We start from the raw sequence: 19,339 nt of genomic DNA, 5'->3' as shown, positions 1-19,339 counted from the left end.
GATGGACTCCTGGAAACATCATTACCGGTAGGTCTAATACCTATTTTCCAGGACGTCCACCTGACAGCACAATGGAGAGTACCAAAGCACCTCCTCAGGGTGGGATCACCGCATGGAGAACTTTTCTCCCAAATGCGGTATGTTGGCCTGATAGCACGTCAAGTTTGTAGTGCTTGCAAAATGTATTCAGGCTGGCCCAAGTTGCCGCTCTACAAATCTGCTCGACTGAGGCGCCTGCGCGTTCAGCCCAGGAGACTGAAACTGCCCTAGTAGAGTGGGCCCTTAAGGTATCTGGTGGGCTGGCGCCTTCAGACTGGTAGGCGTCTGAAATTACTGAGGTGATCCATCTTGCAATGGACGCCTTAGAGGCTTTTCTCCCCCTATTTTTACCCCCGAAGAGGATGAACAGGTTTGAGTCAATACACTAGTCACTGGTTGCCTCTAGATAGCTTATAACTGCCTGTCTTACGTCTAGGGAGTGGAAACGCTGTTCTTTCTCATTGCGGGGATTGCTGCAGAAGGATGATTTATTTTCTGGTAAGAGGCTACCTTGGGGATAAATGCCAGATCTAATCTTAAGGTTATATGATCATCGCTGATCTGGAGATATGGATCTTTGGTGGACAGGGCCTGGATCTCCCCTATTATTTTGGCCGTGGTAATGGCTACCAGGAAAGCCATCTTCCGAGAGAGAGTTGAAATGGTCATTCTTTCACTAGGCGTGTAGGGGTCCCTACATAAGGATCTCAGTACCAGGCCGAGGTCCCAGGGCGGGGCGAGCTGTCTAATTGTGGGGCGAAGACTCTGCGTGGCCTTTATGAATCTTACCACCCAAGGATGGGAGGCTAAAGGGTAGTCGAAAAAGGCGCTCAAAGCCGAAATCTGGACCTTTAATGTGCTGGTTTTAAGGCTTTTATTATATCCTGACTGTAGGAAGTCTAGGACACTAGGGAGGTCGGGGGTACCTGCCACCTTCCAGGCAGAATCTCTTCCATATTTTCCTGTAGATTGCAGATGTTACCGGTTTCCTGCTGGCCAGTAGAGTGGATATGACCTGCTCGGATAAGCCCTTTGCTCTCAGGATGTCCCCTTCAGGATCCATGCCGAGAGGTGTAGCCTTGCTGGGTCTGGATGGTGAATCGGACCCTGGTGGATAACGTCTCCCTTCAGGGGTAGCTCGACTGGGTTTCCTACTGCCATGGCTCCTAGCAGCAGAAACCAGCTTCTCTTTGGCCAGTATGGCACTATTAATATCACCGACGTGCAGTCCTCGCGGATCTTCCTGAGTACCGCCGGTATCAGCGTCAGTGGTGGGAATGCATACAAGAGGGGTTCCCTCCAGGCCTGGCTCAGGGCATCCACTCCGTCCGGGTGGTCCGCCGGGTTCAAGGAGTACAATCTGGCGACCTTTGAGTTCTTCCGGTTTGCAAACAGGTCTATACTGGGGGTCCCCCAACGCTGACATAGCTGATGGAAGATTTCTTCATTTAGTTCCCACTCTGTCGGGCTGACCTGCTGTCTGCATAGATAAGTCTGCTACTACGTTCTGAGAACCCTCCAGGTGGATTGCCGTTATGGAGAGGACCACCTCTTCTGCCCAGGCGAATATTCGTCCTGCAAGTGCCTGGAGTAGTCGATGTCTCGGACCTCCCTGGTGCCTCAGGAATGAGACTGCCGTTGTGTTGTCGGACAATATCCGGACATGTCGATTTCTCACTACCGACCGGTTCTGACGCAGGGCTTCCCAGACCGCATAGAGCTCCCTGAAGTTGGAGGATCTGTTTCTGATGCTGACCGGCCATCTTCCCTGTAAAATTCTCCCTTCTACGTGGGCTCCCCATCCCCATGTACTGGCGTCTGTGGTGATTACCACGTACGGCGAGGTTGTCCATAGCACGCCCACCTGTAAGTTCTGGGGCTGTATCCACCACTGTTGGGATCTTTTTACCGTGTCTGGTAAAGATAAGGGCCTGTCGAGAGAATCCTGACGCCTGTTCCAGCCTGCGAGGATTTCCTTTTGCAGGGGCCTCAAATGGGACTGGGCCCATCTGACGCATGGAAAGCAAGCCGTCATCAGACCCAGGACTTCCATTGCATCTCTTATGGAGGAGAGATGTTTCAGTAGTCCCCTGACTCTGTCCTGAATTATCTGCTGCTTTTTTCTCGGTAGCCAGGATATTCTGTCTCTTGAATCTAGAAGGACTCCCAGGAAGACTTTCCTGCTTTCTGGCTTTAGGTCTGACTTCTGTTCGTTGATCAGCCAGCCGAGATACTCCAGTGTTCTGATCGTTCGGCTCCTGTCCTGAATGAGCCTTTCTTCTGATCCTGCGACTAGGAGAAAGTCGTCTAGATACGGTATTATAAAGACTCCCTGATTTCTCAGGTAGGCTACCACCTCCGCTACCAGCTTTGTGAATATTCGGGGGGCCGAAGCCAGCCCGAACGGAAGGCACTGGAACTGGAAGTGGCAGGTCCGGGACGGTAGACTGATTGCGAATCTTAGTAAGCTTTGAGATGAGGGATGGATGGGGACCTGATAGTATGCACTCTTCAGGTCCAGAGTACACATGACGGCATTCCTGTCTATAAGCTGAATTGCCGAACGTATGGATTCCATTCTAAACCTTTTGTATACCACCAAAGCATTTAGGGGTTTTAAGTTTATGATCATTCTGGCCTCGCCAGATGGCTTTGTAATGGAGAATAGGGAAGAGTAATGACCCTTTCCCCTCTCCTGCTGTGGAACTGGCACTATGACCTCTGACCTGAGCAGGTCCTGTAGATCTGCCCACATGGTAGAGTCTTCCGGGACTACGGTGGGGGCGATGTATCTGTCGGGGGGAGGGGAATAACATTCTATGCAGTACCCTTCTGTGATGGTTCTGAGGACCCACTGGTTCTGGGTTACCTGGCGCCACCTTGCTGCGAATCGTCGCAGTCTTCCTCCGACACCTATGACGTCATTGCCTTCTAGACCTGGAGGATGACGCGAAAAGAGGGGCTTTGCTTCTCCCTCCCTGGCTCTGAGTGTTTCTAAAGGAGCCCCTGTTGGATCTACCCTGGCTCCTAAAGTCGGTCTGTCTCCTGAAAAAGGACCCTCTACGAAAGGACTGGGGACGCTTGGGTTTTTCTTCTGGAAACCCCTCGTTTTTGTCAGACACCTGTTCTAGGGATGCTATCTAGAGCTGGCCCGAACACCCTTGAGCCTGAAAAGGGGATGGAGCAAAGCTTTGCCTTTGAAGCATTATCCCCAGACCAAGACTTCAGCCAAACCGCTCGCCTAGCTGCGTTGGAAAGGGAGCCGTTTCTGGCTGCGAATCTTACTGACTCGGCCGACGTATCGGAAAGGAACGCAGTGGCTGATTTTAACAGAGGGAGGGAAGCTAGGATCTCAGATCTAGGGTTCTTGTTGGATAAATGCTCTTCCAACTGCCCCACCCATAGGAACATGGACCTGGCCACCGAGGTGGCTGCTATGTTAACCTTAGTAAGGGCAGCTGCCGTTTCCCATGTTCGCTTTAATAGAACATCCACCTTCCGGTCCATCGGGTCTCTGAGACTTGAGTCCTCGAAGGGGATGGCGGTCTTTTTGGTCACCTTAGCTACAGGAACATCGATTTTAGGAATTTCCTCCCACAATCGTGTTTAATCTGGGTCAAAGGGCAGTCAGCTCTTAAAGTCCCGAGACAGTACGAGTCGCCGTTCTGCCTCTTTCCATTCTTCTAGGACCATTGTCTTAATGTGTTCGCTTACAGGGAACACCGTTTGTTTCCGAGCGACCAGTCCCCCAAACATCAGGTCCTGTCGGGACTGCGGTTTTGGAACATCCTCGATCTGCATGGTGTTCCTTACCGCCTGCACCAAGTCATCAGTGTCCTCTAACTGAAACAGGTATTTCCTGCCTTGGTCCCTCCTGTCAGTCGGGATCTCCCCCTCCTCCTTGGGATCCGACCCCTCAGGCAAGCTCGTCTCCGAGGCTAGCTCCATATCCCACCTCGGCCGCTTCCGGCTTGGCCCCGGACTAGGGGACTGCTGCCGTGAGAGACTGGATATGGAGGCCTGTACTTCCTTCCGAATCAAGGATCGCATCTCGGCAAGGAGGGACGGCTGCTCGTCTCTTACAACCCTTGAAGTGCAGGGTCTGCAGAGAGTCTTGATATAGGTGTCTGGCAGCTTTACCCTGCAAACCGGACATCTGACAGATTTAGATGTGGCCTTTGCCGAATCCTTAACCTCCGTGCGGTGAGCTGCTGACGTGTGGTGAGACGCTGGCATGCGGTGAGCTGCTGGCATGCGGTGAGCCCGCTGACGTGCGCTAAGCCGGCTGGCGTGCGCTAAGCTTGCTGGCGTGCCCAGGCTGCTGGCGCGCTGATTTCAAGTCGGCGCGTGACGTCATCGCCGCGCCGCGGGTCCTCCCGCGATGACAGATGGCGCCGGCCACTTCCGCTTCCTGCCCAGCTCTGAAGCCCCACCCGCCGGGCGTCCTGCAATGGCGGCGCCCACCCGGCTTTCTGCGGGGACCCGGCTTCTAGCTGCCCCTGCAGCGTGGCCCGGGTTCTCTGTCGCCGGCGCCCGCACCGCCCGCTGCGTGCGGGGACCCGGCTTACCGCGGCACTGCGGTCCGGCCTGGAGCCGAGAGCCTCCCACCGGGAGGAGCGGCTCCCTCCAGGAGCGACGCCCTGCTCCTGGCTTTGGGGCAGAGGGACTCCCCCAGGGATGTGTCAGCCCTGGGCATCCTGACAGGGGGAAGGATTGGACTGGCCGCCCGATCCCCCTGCGCCCCCCCCCCCCAGTAAGCTTCCTGCTCTTCCTCTCGTATGTCCCTCCATGCAGGGACAGGAAAGACACTGAGGGAAAGGGGTGGGACGGGGCCTTTTAACCTCTTGTGTGCTTTCCTGTCCCTGTAAGGAGGAGGAGGACGTCCTCCATGGTGCTGTCAGGTGGACGTCCTGGAAAACTACACAGTTAATAGGCAGAGGGAGTTAAATTCATTGAATAGAGATATATTTCTGATCAGTGGTTAGCACTGCAGCCTTGCAGCACCAAGGTCCTGGGTTCAAATCCCACCAAGAACAACATCTGCAAGGAGTTCATAAGATCTCCCCGTGTTTGTGAGGGTTTCCTCCCACATTCCAAAGACATACAGATAGGGAATCTAGAGTGAGCCCCAATGTCTAAGTGATGATATTTTGAGCAAAACGTTGTGAAAAATGTTTGCCTAGTAGAAGCCTGCATAATAAAAAATAAATGTATGAATATTGGGAATCTGATCACTGGGATTCTCACCAATTCGAAGTTTGGGGGCCCCAAGTCTTCTCATGCACATGCATAACCACCTGTCCAATTGATTTCAATGGGATTGCTGGAACAGCAATCTTCCATCAGTCTCATGCAAATGAACTAAATAGCGTTCAAGCATGCGCACCACTCATGCATCACAACAGGGACTTTGGGACCCCTGTTCTCAAAATTAGTGGTAGTCCCAGTGGTCAGGCCAAAAGAATCTTACAATTATCATCTGTGCATCGATTCGGTGATAAATGTATTAAAGGGGAAATACCATCCACGGGGATATTCCCCGTGTAGCTCAATTATTATACTACTTTTATATGAGGTGTAGGTGTCATTTTCTCTTTCCGCATTTACCTGTAGACAAGAATGGACAATACATTTTTTTAATTACACTAACACTTGTGGGAATAGTATTCTTGAACTTACAGGCCTTGTCCCTTAGGAAGACCAAGAACTTCATAGGCATCATCAATGGACATAGTTGGAGGCTTTTTCTCCACTTCTCTTTTCCATGCATCCAAAGTGTCCTTCAGAAGTTTCACCTGAGAAGTGAAAAAACAACTAATTTTCTCTAGATACAAGTGTCATACAGACATGTTAGCAAGAAACAAGAAATCGTCAAAGACGGTTTGTCACATACCGGATCCTTAATAGGCCAGTTGGGAAATCTTAACGTGTCACAGAAATGTTTCAGGTAGTAGATGTTGCAGAAAAGCTCATTCTCCAGTTGGGGATAGTTGATGACTGGGATGGGGCAGTACTGGTAAAGGGCTCTGGTGTTACTCTGGAGTCGTGGGCTGAAGTCAGCTAAGTGGGCAGCAATCTTCTCAATCATGAGTCGCCTGGAAATCAGCAACAGAACAACAGTATTAACAGACTGAAAAAATCCGGCAACCAAACATCCACAATTTGTCAGAGCTATTGGTCTGGCTACTTTATGCCAAAGTAGAACACTAAGTGCTAAATCATCAGAATAAAAGTGTGAAAATATTTCTAGTCTTTAAAGTGATACATACCTCATCTCACTGCTCCAAATAGCTTCTGGGGTATCAAACTCTCCAAGAAAAATCTCTGAAAACCTTTCTGGCTCATAATTTTCAAGATAGCATACCATAGCTTCAGGAAAAATGTGACCAAGGATGCTCCTTTGAAAGATGTCTGTTCCTTTGTTCTGAAACACATTATTAACACAATGCCTGTGAAATGTAGTTTTATCATCTTAAATGGTCTCAAGCAAATTTTTCCTATCCACAGGGACACCGATAACTTGCCAAATGCCGGGAGCCACACTGATCCAAAGAACGTGGCTCTGAAGTACCCGTCTGAATGGAGAGAAGGCAGTGTTCTCATCAGCATTCAGTTCATTGACTATGGGACTGTATTAGCCATTGCTGTAAGTCCCAAAGACAATAAACGGAGCAATGTCAAGCATGCGGGACCTTCCTTCCATTTAGATGGAGCAATTCAGAGCCTAGTTCTCGTATCACAAAAGGTCCCAAAGGTGGGACCCCCATTGATGAACAAGCTATTTGTGGATATGCGATAACATTATTAACGTGCAGATAACTTACAAGTTATCAAGGTGTCCTGTTGCTATACTCAAAGAGCAGCAGCTGGGAGAGAATTCACTTTACTTCTCTCAGGAGCAGCTGGCTGTCAGTAATACAGGCGTGCCTGAAGCAATGACAGTCACCACTCACAGAACTGAACGGCGGCTATAAGCAACGACACTGCACTGATTGACAGCAGACTCTGTACTGATGCACTGCAAGGCCTGCTATCAATCAGTACTGGGGCATGCGGACAACGACCGCTCACAGTATAGCGAGCAGTGGTTCACTGCTCCAGGCACATCTGCATGACTGAAAGTCAGCAGCTCCCAGGAGAAATAATATTCACTTTCTCCTGTGCGTGACACTTTCAGTACAGTAATCGGGCACCTTCATAAAGCCATCAAACCTACAGATTAAACTTGTATCTGGAGATTGATGATGCTTTCACCTGACGGGTTCACTTTACCTACAGATTTTAGTATTTCTAGACAGTGTCCATACCTCTTCTGATCTGAAGGCTTGTTTAGTATGCGTGTACTTGAGAAATCTAAAATTAAAAAAAAGAAAATGCAAATGAAGGTTTACAACATAATATTTTGCATAATGCGTCATTACAAACCTTGGTCCCTTCTTTACTCGATTCCATAACCTGCACAGTAGTTTTTTTTCTACCAACTGAGGTCTGATTTATCAAAGCAATTTCCTCAGAATTCTGGCATAAATTGCTTTGAACCATAACAAACTGTTACCGCAACTTGGAGTTGTGGAAACATTTTGCAGCTTTTGCTATTTTCACGCTGGCGTCTCCCAGCTCTACTAAAATGGTTGAAGCTGGGGTGAGACAGAGGCGCGGTGGGGACTTAACATCAAAAGCTCCAGCATGCAGAACTTTTTTTTGTTTTATAAAAACAGAACAAAAGTAAGATACAAAAATCGCTTGTCTGTCCGCTGCCATACACAGGAGCACTCATGTGGCCAATCTGGGCAAGTCTTATCTATGGAAGACTATACAATTGCCAGTCCGAAATTGGACGTGTTGGATCAATTATTTCGCCGATAAATTGGCCAGTGCCACCATATAATTAGACTGTCGACTGAATCTGTCGATATCGGCGATTGCAGACATTAGTCTAATGTATATGAGGAGCTTAGAGATTCAATGACATTCAAAACAAGCAACGACGAAAATATAACAAAATGCACTCAGCCATAGAAATAAAAGGTACATACAACCTATAATGACCACACAGCAATCACAATATAAACCCTGAGAACGCAAGAAAAATATAAAAGTAGTCATGGGTAAAATAGCTTAAATTTGTCTAATCAGGTCAAATTTAGAGTGCAATTACTACCAGTGACGGTTATACGACTATTGATTGGCTGCCTGTAAGCTATAGGTTGTCAATTAATAGTCAATTGATAAATACAAACTGGGCATCCATGTGCACAGAATGATCATTAATACAATCGTTCTGTGTGCATATAATATTGCTTACACAGGATGATGTGCTGGCCAAGAACAATGATTTTTAATCATGCTTAAAATCATTTCACCTGACGAACATGCATTTTGCTTGTTTGTCGGGTGATTGGCAGCCTGTTTAGACAAGTTGATAAAGTGGAAACAATCATCCCTGGGAACTGTAGTTCCCATCTATCAGCCAGTGTAAATGCAAGCTTACAGCTCCATTCAATGATATGATTCTCAAACTAGCCTGATGACCATATTGAGTGAAGACAAAATTTGTACATCTGGTAGATGTAGCAATTGCTCAGTGACGCCTTACCTGGCGATAGGAAGCACGTTGGAACCAGTGTACATCATTATAAAGAAGAATACTCCAGTGAGATAGAAACGAGGCAGCTGTGGGTTGTCTTGCATGATGTGAAAGAGCAATATGGAAACCTTCTCTACCAGGATGGGGTCAAACGTCAGCAAAAGCTGAGGAATGAAATGGAAACAACTGCATTCAGCCAAAGCAGATACACCACAGTAGTGGCCTGAGGGGAAACGTTTCAATGGACGGTGAAAAAAATGTTTAGAGCTAATGAATAATTTCTAAACCTTTTTTTCATCCTTTGATATTTCATGTCTAAAAAAATAAAGGTAAAAAAAAAAAAAAAAAGGTAGATGGGGAGAATTCAGCCGAAAAAGAGAAAAACTTAACTAGGGGTCTGATCATCAGTAATGAAAGATACTGACCTGTGTGATATGAGGAAGGCAAGTGTTATCTGACAGCAATCTTTTGATTTTAGGAAGCGGTCTAATAATGGCATTGTCTTGGTCCCTAGGGGAATAGGAAAAGCAAATTTGAAGTCATAACTCACTGATAACTATTGCGAGTATTATATCATGCATATTCTACATGGAAGAAGCTGGTGGCGAAACGCGCATCGGGGTGAGCGGACCATTTCAAATTGGAATACTACCGACACCCTTCATCAAGGTAACTCTACACAGAGCAGATGTCTTTGCAACTCAACCCTTTATTTTTATTTCTGTTATTTGATGTAATGTATTATTTATATACTATAGTGGCCCTGTACTTATACCACAAATTATTATTAACCAAAATGACTTAGATTAATTTGGACTAATATGCGGCGGTCATGCGATTTTGGTAAAGCATTTAATTTACAGTTAGATAGAAGAAATTTTGGGGGAGGTGTGTGCTCAATAGGTTGCCATTTTTAAACTGGCTACATTAACAAGATCTAGGCATATTTATTTGCCCAAATTATGGAAGCAGGCCCAGGCATGACAGTGGATTAAGTGCCCGAAAGTGACAGCAGTATACCACTGCATTACACCCACTGGTGTGAAAAATGACCTCAGTTGGAATTTAAACTAAAAAGAATGTATGAAAACATTACTTACCTGCTGGGAAAGTATCCACACATGGTTATGAGCATATTTAAGATAAGGGTTGCCAAATCGGTTTCATTCAGCACAGCTTGTCCACTTGCTAGCAAACACCATTTTAATTGGGGAATGACTTGCAGTGGGCGCCAGCCATCCATACCCTGGGCCCAGCAGCGAGTTTTGGTGCTTAACACTCCATTGGCCCAGAACTCTTGCATCTAGAGAAAAAAAACAAATATAAAATTCAGACTGATCCCAAACTGTGTTAAATGCACAATTACAGAAATCTGGTAACTGTGCATATCTCCTAAGTATTATGTACAATTTATTAGTTAATTCATATCACTTTGTACATCATTTTAATTGAAAAACAAAAAAACATGTATGTAAAGCACAAACATTATGACTAGTGATCGGATAAGGTGTTATCCGAGCCGGTTCGTGTGCCAAGATATCTTCGGTGTGCTCAAAAAATATGTTCGAGTTCTCCCGGCTGCATGTCTCATGGCTGTTCGACAGCCGAAACGCATGCAGGGATTGCCTAACAAACAGGTAATGCATGTGTTGCAGCTGTTGAACAACCAAGAGACATGCAGCTGTAGCGACTTGAACATACAGTGTCTTTGGTGTGCTCAAAAACTATTAGCTCATGAGCATACTCTAATAACACCTTATCCAAACATGCTCGCTCATCACCCATAATAAGCGTTCACTTGTAAATCAGCAGCAAATTTACCTCCACAAAGCTGTACGGACCGCTCCTTTCCTTGTCAGCATTGCCAAAATACCATTCCTTCTCACTCTCCCTCTTCATATCAGGAGATGCTTCAATGACGTTGCTCTAGTAAAGAAATCAGAGATATAATTTTTGCAGACTTGTAGTTTTCATACAAAGATGCTTTTGAATTCCCTCTCACTATGAATACAAATGAGCTGGCGAATGCACATGCAGTGTACAGATACACAAAATATATAGACCGAAAAAATAACCCAACAGCATTATCTCACAATTGGTCATTTATTTTTACATAGGCGGCTGCCAAAGACCGATATTAGATTAAAGTGGTTGTTTTATGAATCCAACCCATATGCCGCAATACTACATATGGACAGCATGGATTATGTTTTTTGTTTTTTTTTTTGTTCTGTGAGCCAAAAAGAAGTGTAGCTCAATACAACCTAATCCCGTTCTGGTAGACTCCAGCCCATGTACCTATACTGGGGATGAACAACCTAGTTACTAAGTTTCCCCTCGTTATTAGGCCATGTATCTATATTATCTCACACAGTCAACACCCATTACACTGTGAAGCTACATGGCCATACAGCTGTCAATTCTTTCATCAATTTCCAGAAAGAATAACAGGAAAAGACCAAAACAGAACTATAAAGTTGTTAATGTAGACATGTTGAGAGTACACAGATCCACCAAGTTTACCAGAACTTTACTTTTGGATGATATTAGTGTTAAACATATTGCCCAAATGTTAGGAACAGTCCCAATCTAGTCCACGTAGCTGATATTGCAGCTCAGCTCCATACAGGACTGGGGATAAGTTGCGTACCAAATACAGTCACTTTTTCACATTTTACGTGCAGATTCTAAACATTTCAGTGAGACATTTACACAAGATTAAAAAAGGCTACAATTACAGAGAGCTTCTCAGTCCAACTCACCTGAAGTGGAACCGTGGCTCTGCTGGTGTGAAGATGTGCTAAGGTAAGAAGATCAACCAGGATCCTAACTCCATTGGAGTCCATAACATCTTTCACATTTTTCTAGAAAACAAATACTATTTTAAACCAGTGCAAACCAAAGAGAAAAACCAAAATGCCAAGTTGTACAATTTATTTAACATACCACCCAACTTTTCAGCTACCCACCTTATTAAGAATCAGCTTGTTTAAAAATAAGATGAGCCTGTCCCTTTCCAGTCTGTCAGTGCACTGAAAAAGAGAAGCGAGACAAAACACGTGAAAAGGCTGGTCATAGAGGATCTAGATGCTTTAGGAGTCTGGTGTTCCTCTGAATGATTCAGGAATTCCTGCAGTGGGAAAAATCATCTAAGCTTTAGGCTACGTTCACACGTAGCGGAACTCTCGAGGAAATTACCGCGAGAATTCCAAATTCCATTCCGTGGGAAAATCACATTTTAAATTCCCGCGATTTTCCCACGGAAAAACTAGCATTTTGCAAGCGTTATTAGCTTGCAGAATTGCTAGCGTTTTCCAAGCGATCTGTAGCATCGCTTGGAGAACTGATTGACAGATTGACAAGTCCGACTAACTTTTTACTATTGAGGCTGCCTATGCGGCATCAATAGTAAAAGATAGGACGTAAAAAATAATTAAAAAAAAAAAATTGTTATTCTTAGCTTCCGGCGTCCCGCGCAGCCTTCCCACCTCTCTCCACGCTCCCAGTCCCAGTAATCCTTTGCAAGAATTACCGCAATGACGTCCATTATCGCGGGATCGCGACGTCTCGCGGTCATTCGCGATGACGTTGCGCGAATGATCGCAAGACTTCACGATCCCGCGAGAACGGACATCATCGCTCGCAAAGGATTACTGGGACCGGGAGCGTGGAGAGAGGTGGGAAGGCTGCGCGGGACGTCGGAAGGTGAGAATATTTTTTATTTTAAATTCTAATTTTTACAGGGATATGGTACCCAAAGCCCGGAGGACAGTCTCCTCTCCTCCGGACCGTGGATACCATCCGCAAATGTTCTGCTTACTTTTCGCATGGTGTGCACAGCCACATGCAGAAAGTAAGCAGAACAATGCATTCATATGGGTGCGGGATCGCCGCAATTCCGCTAAATTAATGAGCATGCTGCGTTTACCGTGAAGCGATTCTGCCGCGGTAAAAACCGCAGCATTAGCACAGCATTGCGGAATCCCATAGGAATGCATGACATGCTTATTTTTCGCTGCAAAATTGCGTGGTTAAAACCAGCGCAAAAAAACCGCCACGTGTGAACATAGCCTGAGATTTCAACTACTGATACAAACACATTTTATTTCAATCAATTATATAATGCCTTTAATTATGCAGCACTTTACATACACCATCATCGCTGTTCCCATTGGGACTCAAAAATCTAGATTCCCCATCAGTATGTCTTTGAAGTGTGGGAGAAAACTGGTGAACCCGGAGGAAACCCACGCAAACACGGGGAGAACATACAAAACACCTAGCATTAGAATGGTTAGAAATTGCTGCGATTGGCTGCTGTGGGCAGAGAAGATTTTCTCAACCCAGCTTCCAGAGTGTGGTGGTGTCCATAGCGTCCAATCATATCATGTGTTTCATTTTATCTCAGGAGTATAAGAAATGAAAGCTGCGCTGTGATTGGTTGTTATGGGCATTAAAGACAGAATTTATCTGACAATGGCAACCACACACGGGTCTCCTGCAGACCCCGGGTTGTCATGCCAACCCATCAGTGACCCGCGGCCATGTGAAACGAGCAAAGTTGGGAGGGGCTTATGACGCACTTCCGACGCGATCATGTTAAATGCCATTTTCAAGAAACTGACAGTGATATTTAACATGTAACAACTGTGGGTGGATCGCGATTCAACCCGCAGCTGTTAGGGGCACATGTCAGATAATGAAATCAGCGGACATGTGCCAGAAAATTTGCAGGCTCAGCACCGGAGCACGCATCAAAGAGGGGGAGGCAACCTTAGACGTAACTATACGTCTATGGCCGGAAAGGGGTTAATTGATCCCAACAACGTTCTTCACTGCATATTAAGCTTGGACTGATGAAGCAGTTTGTGAAAGCTCTACCGAAAGAAGGAGAAACTTAAGTACCTGTGTACCAATTTGCAGGGACTGTCAGAAGCAAAACTGAGGGAAGGAATGTCTCTATCGCTTCATTGGGGGACACAGAGACCATAGGGTGTATGCTGCTGCCACTAGGAGGCTGATACTATGCAAATAAGTTAGCTCCTCCTCCGCAGTATACACCTCACTGACAGGAAGATATCCAGTTTAGCTTAGTGTCAGTAGGAGGTGGACACGGGTCTTTCATTAGACCCATATCTACCTCGATGTGCGTCGTTTCCTTTCAGGTTTTCCGGAGGGATACAGAGTGAACAGTCACATCTGTAGTCCCACAAAGACTGAGTACGGCGTGTACTGCCACCCCGTATCCTCACAGCTCTCCGCAGCAGGACCAGCAGCCTTCCAGGCGGACACCAACACGAATACGTGTCAGCGATTCAGATGGTCCGTGTCGTCCGTCTCCCACCCACTCGCCTACCAGAGCCTGTCAGTTGGATGAGGCGCAGACATACTTCAATCCAGGACAAGCAAGGTACCTTTATTCAGCAGGTAACATTTGGGTCCGGGACAGGGTAAGTATTGGGCCCCAATCGCCTCAGACGGCACGGTCGCAGCTACAGCGTTTTCTTTGGAGTGGGGCTGCGGGCTTCCATGGCTGTCCCGCCCCTCCAGGCAGCCACTGCATTTGCCATACAGCCCGCTCCCTTCACCCCGGCCAGGATTATCTTGGCAGCGTTCATGCTGCGTCACCTCCGAGCCACCCCGTGCTAACAGGCAGCTGCTGCTATTAATTTAGGCCCCGGCTTCGCTTTGGGCCTACTACAGTGTAGCGGCCACACCCCCCACCATCATTCTCAGGCGGGCTTCTCTCCCGCCCGTCCTAGGCCCGCCCACCGCCTCTCCTCCTGCTCCTAGCGCCCTGACTTATGCACAACGCAGCGCTCAGCCCACCTTTTCCAGCGGGCGGTACCTTTCTCAGCGCGGCGGTTAGCTCCGCCCTTCGTCTTCTCTGAAAGAGCGCACTTCTCCCTCAGTCTCCTCTGGTGGCCGCCATTTTCTCTGACCTGTCAGCCGGACTAGAGAAAATCATCTCTGCCCACAGCAGCCAATCGCAGCAATTTCTAACCATTCTAATGCTAGGGGTTTTGCACGCGACCCTGCAAATCCACAAGCTGCGCAGCATCGCTTGCTGGGGTTATCCACAGGACTACGGACCGTGAGTAGCTCTGCTTCTGCAGACTGACACCCTCCTCCCTGTCCCACAACCTTCCGGTACTCCTTCAGTGACTGTCCCTTCATTATGTCTTGCTCTGCCTCGACTGCAGCAATTCCATTCAACCCGCCGCCCAGAAGCCCCCTATGGCTACCCGTGAGAGTGAACCCCCCATTCCTGGCTGAGCTTCTTCTCTCTTACAATCGGTGGCGGATCTTACTAAGGTGTCTCAGTCCCTAGTTGCCGTTCTTGATAAGCTGCCCCTGGACACTTCTACAGTATCCAGCAGGGCACAAGAGGTTCCATCCGAGCCAGCGACCATGAGCCGCAAAGGCCCAGGCAGGATCTCCTGCCGGAATCCTCCCCTCGCCCCATCTCTCCTCATAGTACTTCCCACGAATCAGGCGAGACGTACTCGGATGCGCCATCTGAAGAGATTTTAGAGCTGGATTCGGACCAGGACGCGGACATGAAGGTTACGGTACAGAACCTCATTGCTGCGACTTACCACACTTTCGAAATCACGGACTCCCCTGCGAAACCCTCAGATCAGGAGGTTTCATTCAGACGGGCAGAAACACCTTTCCAGAGTCTTCGCCCCGCACTCGGAGTTTGGCAAGCTCTTTACCAGGGAGACAGAAAATCCGGCCAGGCGCTTTCAAAGAGGGAAGCGCCTTGGCGTGCTGTATCCATTTTCTAAAGGAGCTCACCGACAATTGGTCGGCGTCTCCCTCTATAGACGCTCCCGTGTCCAGACTAACAACATGGTCATCCCGATTTCAGGTGTGGTGTCTCTGAAGGATTCTAACGATAGGATCATAGAATCCTTAGCAAAGTCAGCGTTCGAAGCGGCTGCGATAGCGCTGAGCCCTGCCTTCGCTTCAACTTGGATAGCTAAAGCCATAGCTACTTGGGCGGTGGATCTCCGCCAGGGCATTTTAGATAAAGCCCAACCAGAGCGTTTGGCTGAGCTAGCCAACTAAATCTCCCATGCAGGGGATTATCTGGTCTGGGCCTCCTTGGTTGCTGCATCTAGCGCAGCTCAAGCGTCCAGCAACATGGCAGCAATCCGGCGTACATTTTGGCTCAAGGCTTGGCAGGCGGATTTGTCTTCAGAAAAGTCCCTTACCAATCTGCCTTTCCAGGGAGCGCATCTTTTCGGATCCCAGCTGGACCAGATTATTAAGGACGCCACTGGAGGCACGAGCTCTCTTCTCTCTCAGTCCAAGCCTCGTAGACCTCCTCCAAGGCGTTTCGGCCCTCTCGGTCCTTCCGCTGCTTCGCGACGGCAGAAACCTTTTCCAGCCAAAAAAGACCACAAGCACGCCAGGATAGCAAGAAGGTCTTCTTTAGGCCCACTCCCTCCTGGCTATCTCACTCCTCCCAGGGCATATCCTCCAGGTCTAGAACTGGACGGTCCACATCAGCATGACTATCAACGAAACCCCGAGGCGCCTTCACAACTGGGCGGTTGACTCCTTTTCTTCAGAGACGTCTAGCTTGCCTCAGTAGAAGACTCTTGGGTCGGGGAGGTTGTATCCTCAGGATACAAGATAGAGTTCGCTTCTCGGCCCCGGGATCGTTTCTTCGAGTCCTGACCTCCATAAGACCCTGCCTTAGTTCCAGGTTTCTTTGCATCCATCGCTTCCCTCCTCAGTTCCGGGGTGATTGTGCCCATTCCCGAGTCAGAACGTTTCACAGGGTTTTATTCAAACCTGTCTGTAGTACCGAAATTAAAAAAAAAAAAAAAAAAAGGGGCGGCACGGTCCAGCCCATCCTGGACCTCAAGTTACTAAACAGGAGGGTCCGCCTACGACATTTCAGGATGGAGTCACTTCGTTCAGTAATCGCTTTCATGGAAGCGCAGGAATTCATGTGCTCAATATACATTCAACATGCCTATCTGCATGTGCCCATCCTTTCCGGGCATCAGAAATTCCTGCATTTCGCATTTCACCAGGTCCTCTACCAGTTTGTCGCACTGCCGTTCGGTCTCGCCACCGCACCCAGAGTATTTACAAAGATCATGGCGGCGTTGATCGCCTTGTTGAGGATCAGAGGTCTCGCCCTCTTTCCGTACCTCAACGACATTCTAATCAAAGCTCCGTTTTTTCAACAGACTCGCCAAAGTCTTCCCATCATTCTCGACACCCTGTCCAATATAGGGTGGCTCGTCAACAAACGATGTCCTGCCTTGTTCCGACACAACGTCTTGTGTGTTTCTAGGCCTATTGTTCGACACCCGTCGATCGAGGGTTTTTCTCCCACTAGAGAAAATGATCTTTCTGCGGCGAGATGTACGGTCACTGCAGAGCACACGGCTTCCATCTCTCCGGTCAGCCATGAAAGTCTTGGGTAAGATGATGGCGACGGCCGAAGCGGTTCCCTTTGCCCAATTTCACTCAAGACCGCTTCAACAAGCCATCCTGTCTCGGTGGAACAGGTCTGTCCTTTCCCTGGATCGGCCAATTCACCTTTCGCCCCGGGTCAAACAATCCCTCAATTGGTGGCTGGCATCACCTCTCTTTTCTCTGGGCAGGTAATTCCTTCCGATTCACTAGCAGATTGTAACAACGAATGCCAGTCTTTCAGGCTGGGGTGCAGTGTTTCGCAATCACGCTGTTCAGGGTCGGTGGTCGACTCAATACACAACTCTGCCTATCAACGTCCTCAAGATACGGGCGATTTATCTGTCTCTCATTCACTGGGAAAAGCTTCTCATGAGCCTGCAATCCGAATTCAGACAGACAATGCCACAGCAGTGGCATATGTCAATCTCTAAGGGGGGGGTCACGAAGTTCCTCAGCTCTAGCGGAAGTGTCCAAGATTCTTCACTGGGCAGAGGTATCAGTCCCAGCGATTTCCGCGGTGCACATTCCCGGCGTGGACAACTGGACCGCCGTTTTTCTCGAGGTCTCGCAGCGGGAGAGTGGTCCTTACATTCGGACGTCTTTCATCCGCTTTGCCGTCGTTGGGGGACTCCAGACGTAGATCTGCTGGCGTCTCGCCTAAACAGCAAAGTCCCACAGTTCATATCCAGGGCCCTAGATCCTCTCGCAGCGGGCGCCGATGCTCTGACCATTCCTTGTTCTCAGTTCGAGCTCCCCTACCTTCTCCGTCCCCTTCTTCCCAAATTGTTGAAGAAAATCAAGGCGGTAGGGGTTCCAGTCATCATCATCGCTCCTGATTGGCCCAGATGATCTGAACCTGCTCGCGGACGCCCCCTGAAAGCTTCCAGACAGAGCAGATCTGCTGTCTCAGGGTCCGATTTGCCACCCTAATTCTCAGCCGCTCTATTTAACGGCATGGCTGTTGAAACCGCGGTTCTGAAACGGTCAGGTTTTTCGGATCGGGTTATTCACACCATGATCCGGGCTAGAAAGCCTTCATCTTCCAAAATTTATTATCGTACATGGAAGGCCTATTTCACTTGGAGCGAGGCCAATAACATTCCACCCATGTCCTTTTTCATTCCCTTCTGTCCTGGCGTTCCTCCAGACAGGCCTTGATGCAGGCCTTGCCCTCAGCTCTTTAAAAGGTCAAGTTTCGGCGCTTTCCATTCTGTTCCAGAAGACGTTGGCCTCCCATCCGCAGGTCAAGACCTTCCTTCAGGGGTGGCTCATGCGGCACCTCCGTACCGCACGCCTGTGGATCCATGGAATCTTAATCTGGTTCTCGAGGTTCTGCAAGGTCCACCCTTCCAACCTCTCAAGGAAGTTTCCCTATCCCTTCTCTCCTGGAAAGTTGCCTTCCTGGTGGCCATCACCTCCATCCAGTGCGTGTCGGAATTGACGGCCCTTTCTTGTCGCTCCCCTTTCTTGGTACCCCACCAGGATAAGGTGGTCCTGCGGCCTCCACCCTCTTTCCTTCCTAAGGTGGTGTCCACTTTCCACCTGTATGAGGATATTGTTCTCCCGTCCTTTTGTCCAGGTCCAACTCATCCTCTTGAACAAGCTAGACCTGGTCAGGGCGATGAAAGTCTACCTCGCTAGGACGACTCCCTTGCGGAACACAGTCTCTCTTAGTCATTCCAGATGATGCGCGGAAAGGTCAGCCGGCCTTCAAGGCTACTATTGCTCACTGGATCAGATCGGCAATTTTGGAAGCCTACTGGGTCAAGCATCGAGTGGTCCCTCCTGGAATTAGAGCTCACTCTACCCGGGCAGTGAGTGCCTCCTAGGCGGTGCACCACACAGCTTCTGCTCTGCAGCTTTGCAAAGTTGCAACCTGGTCATCTGTTCACACGTTTGTGAAAATATACAGGGTCCACACCTACGCTTCGGCGGATGCCAGCCTAGGAAGAAGGACCCTGCAGGCAGCGGTGGGGAGTCCGCTGGCCTGATGGAAGTTTGATTTCCCTCCCCAGGGACTGCTTTGGGACGTCCCATGGTCTCGTGTCCCCCAATGAAGCGATAGAGAAAACAGGATTTTTGGGTTGCTTACCGTAAAATCTGTTTCTCGGAGCCTTCATTGGGGGACACAGCACCCTCCCATGTTTTACAACTCCTGTTATTTGCCATGTGTTTTAGGCTTACAGTTGAGTTGTCTGTTTATTCTCTATTCTGTTGCTTCTCCTACTGCTTTCTCACTAACTGGATATCTTACTTCCTGTCGGTAAGGTG

The 19,339-nt window shown here is 48.3% G+C and overlaps 1 protein-coding gene across 4 annotated transcripts in view; it reads right to left on the bottom strand.

Annotated features, from left to right (window-relative positions):
- The window catches only part of DNAJC13 (DnaJ heat shock protein family (Hsp40) member C13), a 288,549-nt gene that overhangs the window by 85,475 nt on the left and 183,735 nt on the right, over positions 1-19,339 (bottom strand). For all 4 annotated transcript variants that reach the window (XR_012231076.1, XM_073569478.1, XM_073569468.1 and 1 more), the window contains 10 exons: positions 11,596-11,658; positions 11,389-11,490; positions 10,448-10,552; positions 9,727-9,929; positions 9,052-9,136; positions 8,636-8,790; positions 7,347-7,392; positions 6,309-6,463; positions 5,933-6,134; positions 5,719-5,834 (listed from right to left, as the gene is read on the bottom strand). Coding sequence is in view for 3 of the 4 variants with exons in the window: in XM_073569478.1 (XP_073425579.1) it covers positions 5,719-5,834; positions 5,933-6,134; positions 6,309-6,463; positions 7,347-7,392; positions 8,636-8,790; positions 9,052-9,136; positions 9,727-9,929; positions 10,448-10,552; positions 11,389-11,490; positions 11,596-11,658 (1,232 nt within the window). In the remaining variant the exon portion in view is untranslated. The remainder of the gene's footprint in view (positions 1-5,718; positions 5,835-5,932; positions 6,135-6,308; positions 6,464-7,346; positions 7,393-8,635; positions 8,791-9,051; positions 9,137-9,726; positions 9,930-10,447; positions 10,553-11,388; positions 11,491-11,595; positions 11,659-19,339) is intronic.

The sequence above is a fragment of the Dendrobates tinctorius genome, unplaced genomic scaffold (assembly GCF_039654945.1).
Source record: "Dendrobates tinctorius isolate UK_male_01 unplaced genomic scaffold, ASM3965494v1 ptg000005l, whole genome shotgun sequence".
Classification (NCBI taxonomy): Eukaryota; Metazoa; Chordata; class Amphibia; order Anura; family Dendrobatidae; genus Dendrobates; species Dendrobates tinctorius.
The sequence above is the reverse complement of the archived record's forward strand: the minus strand, read 5'-3'. Positions and strand labels throughout refer to the sequence as shown.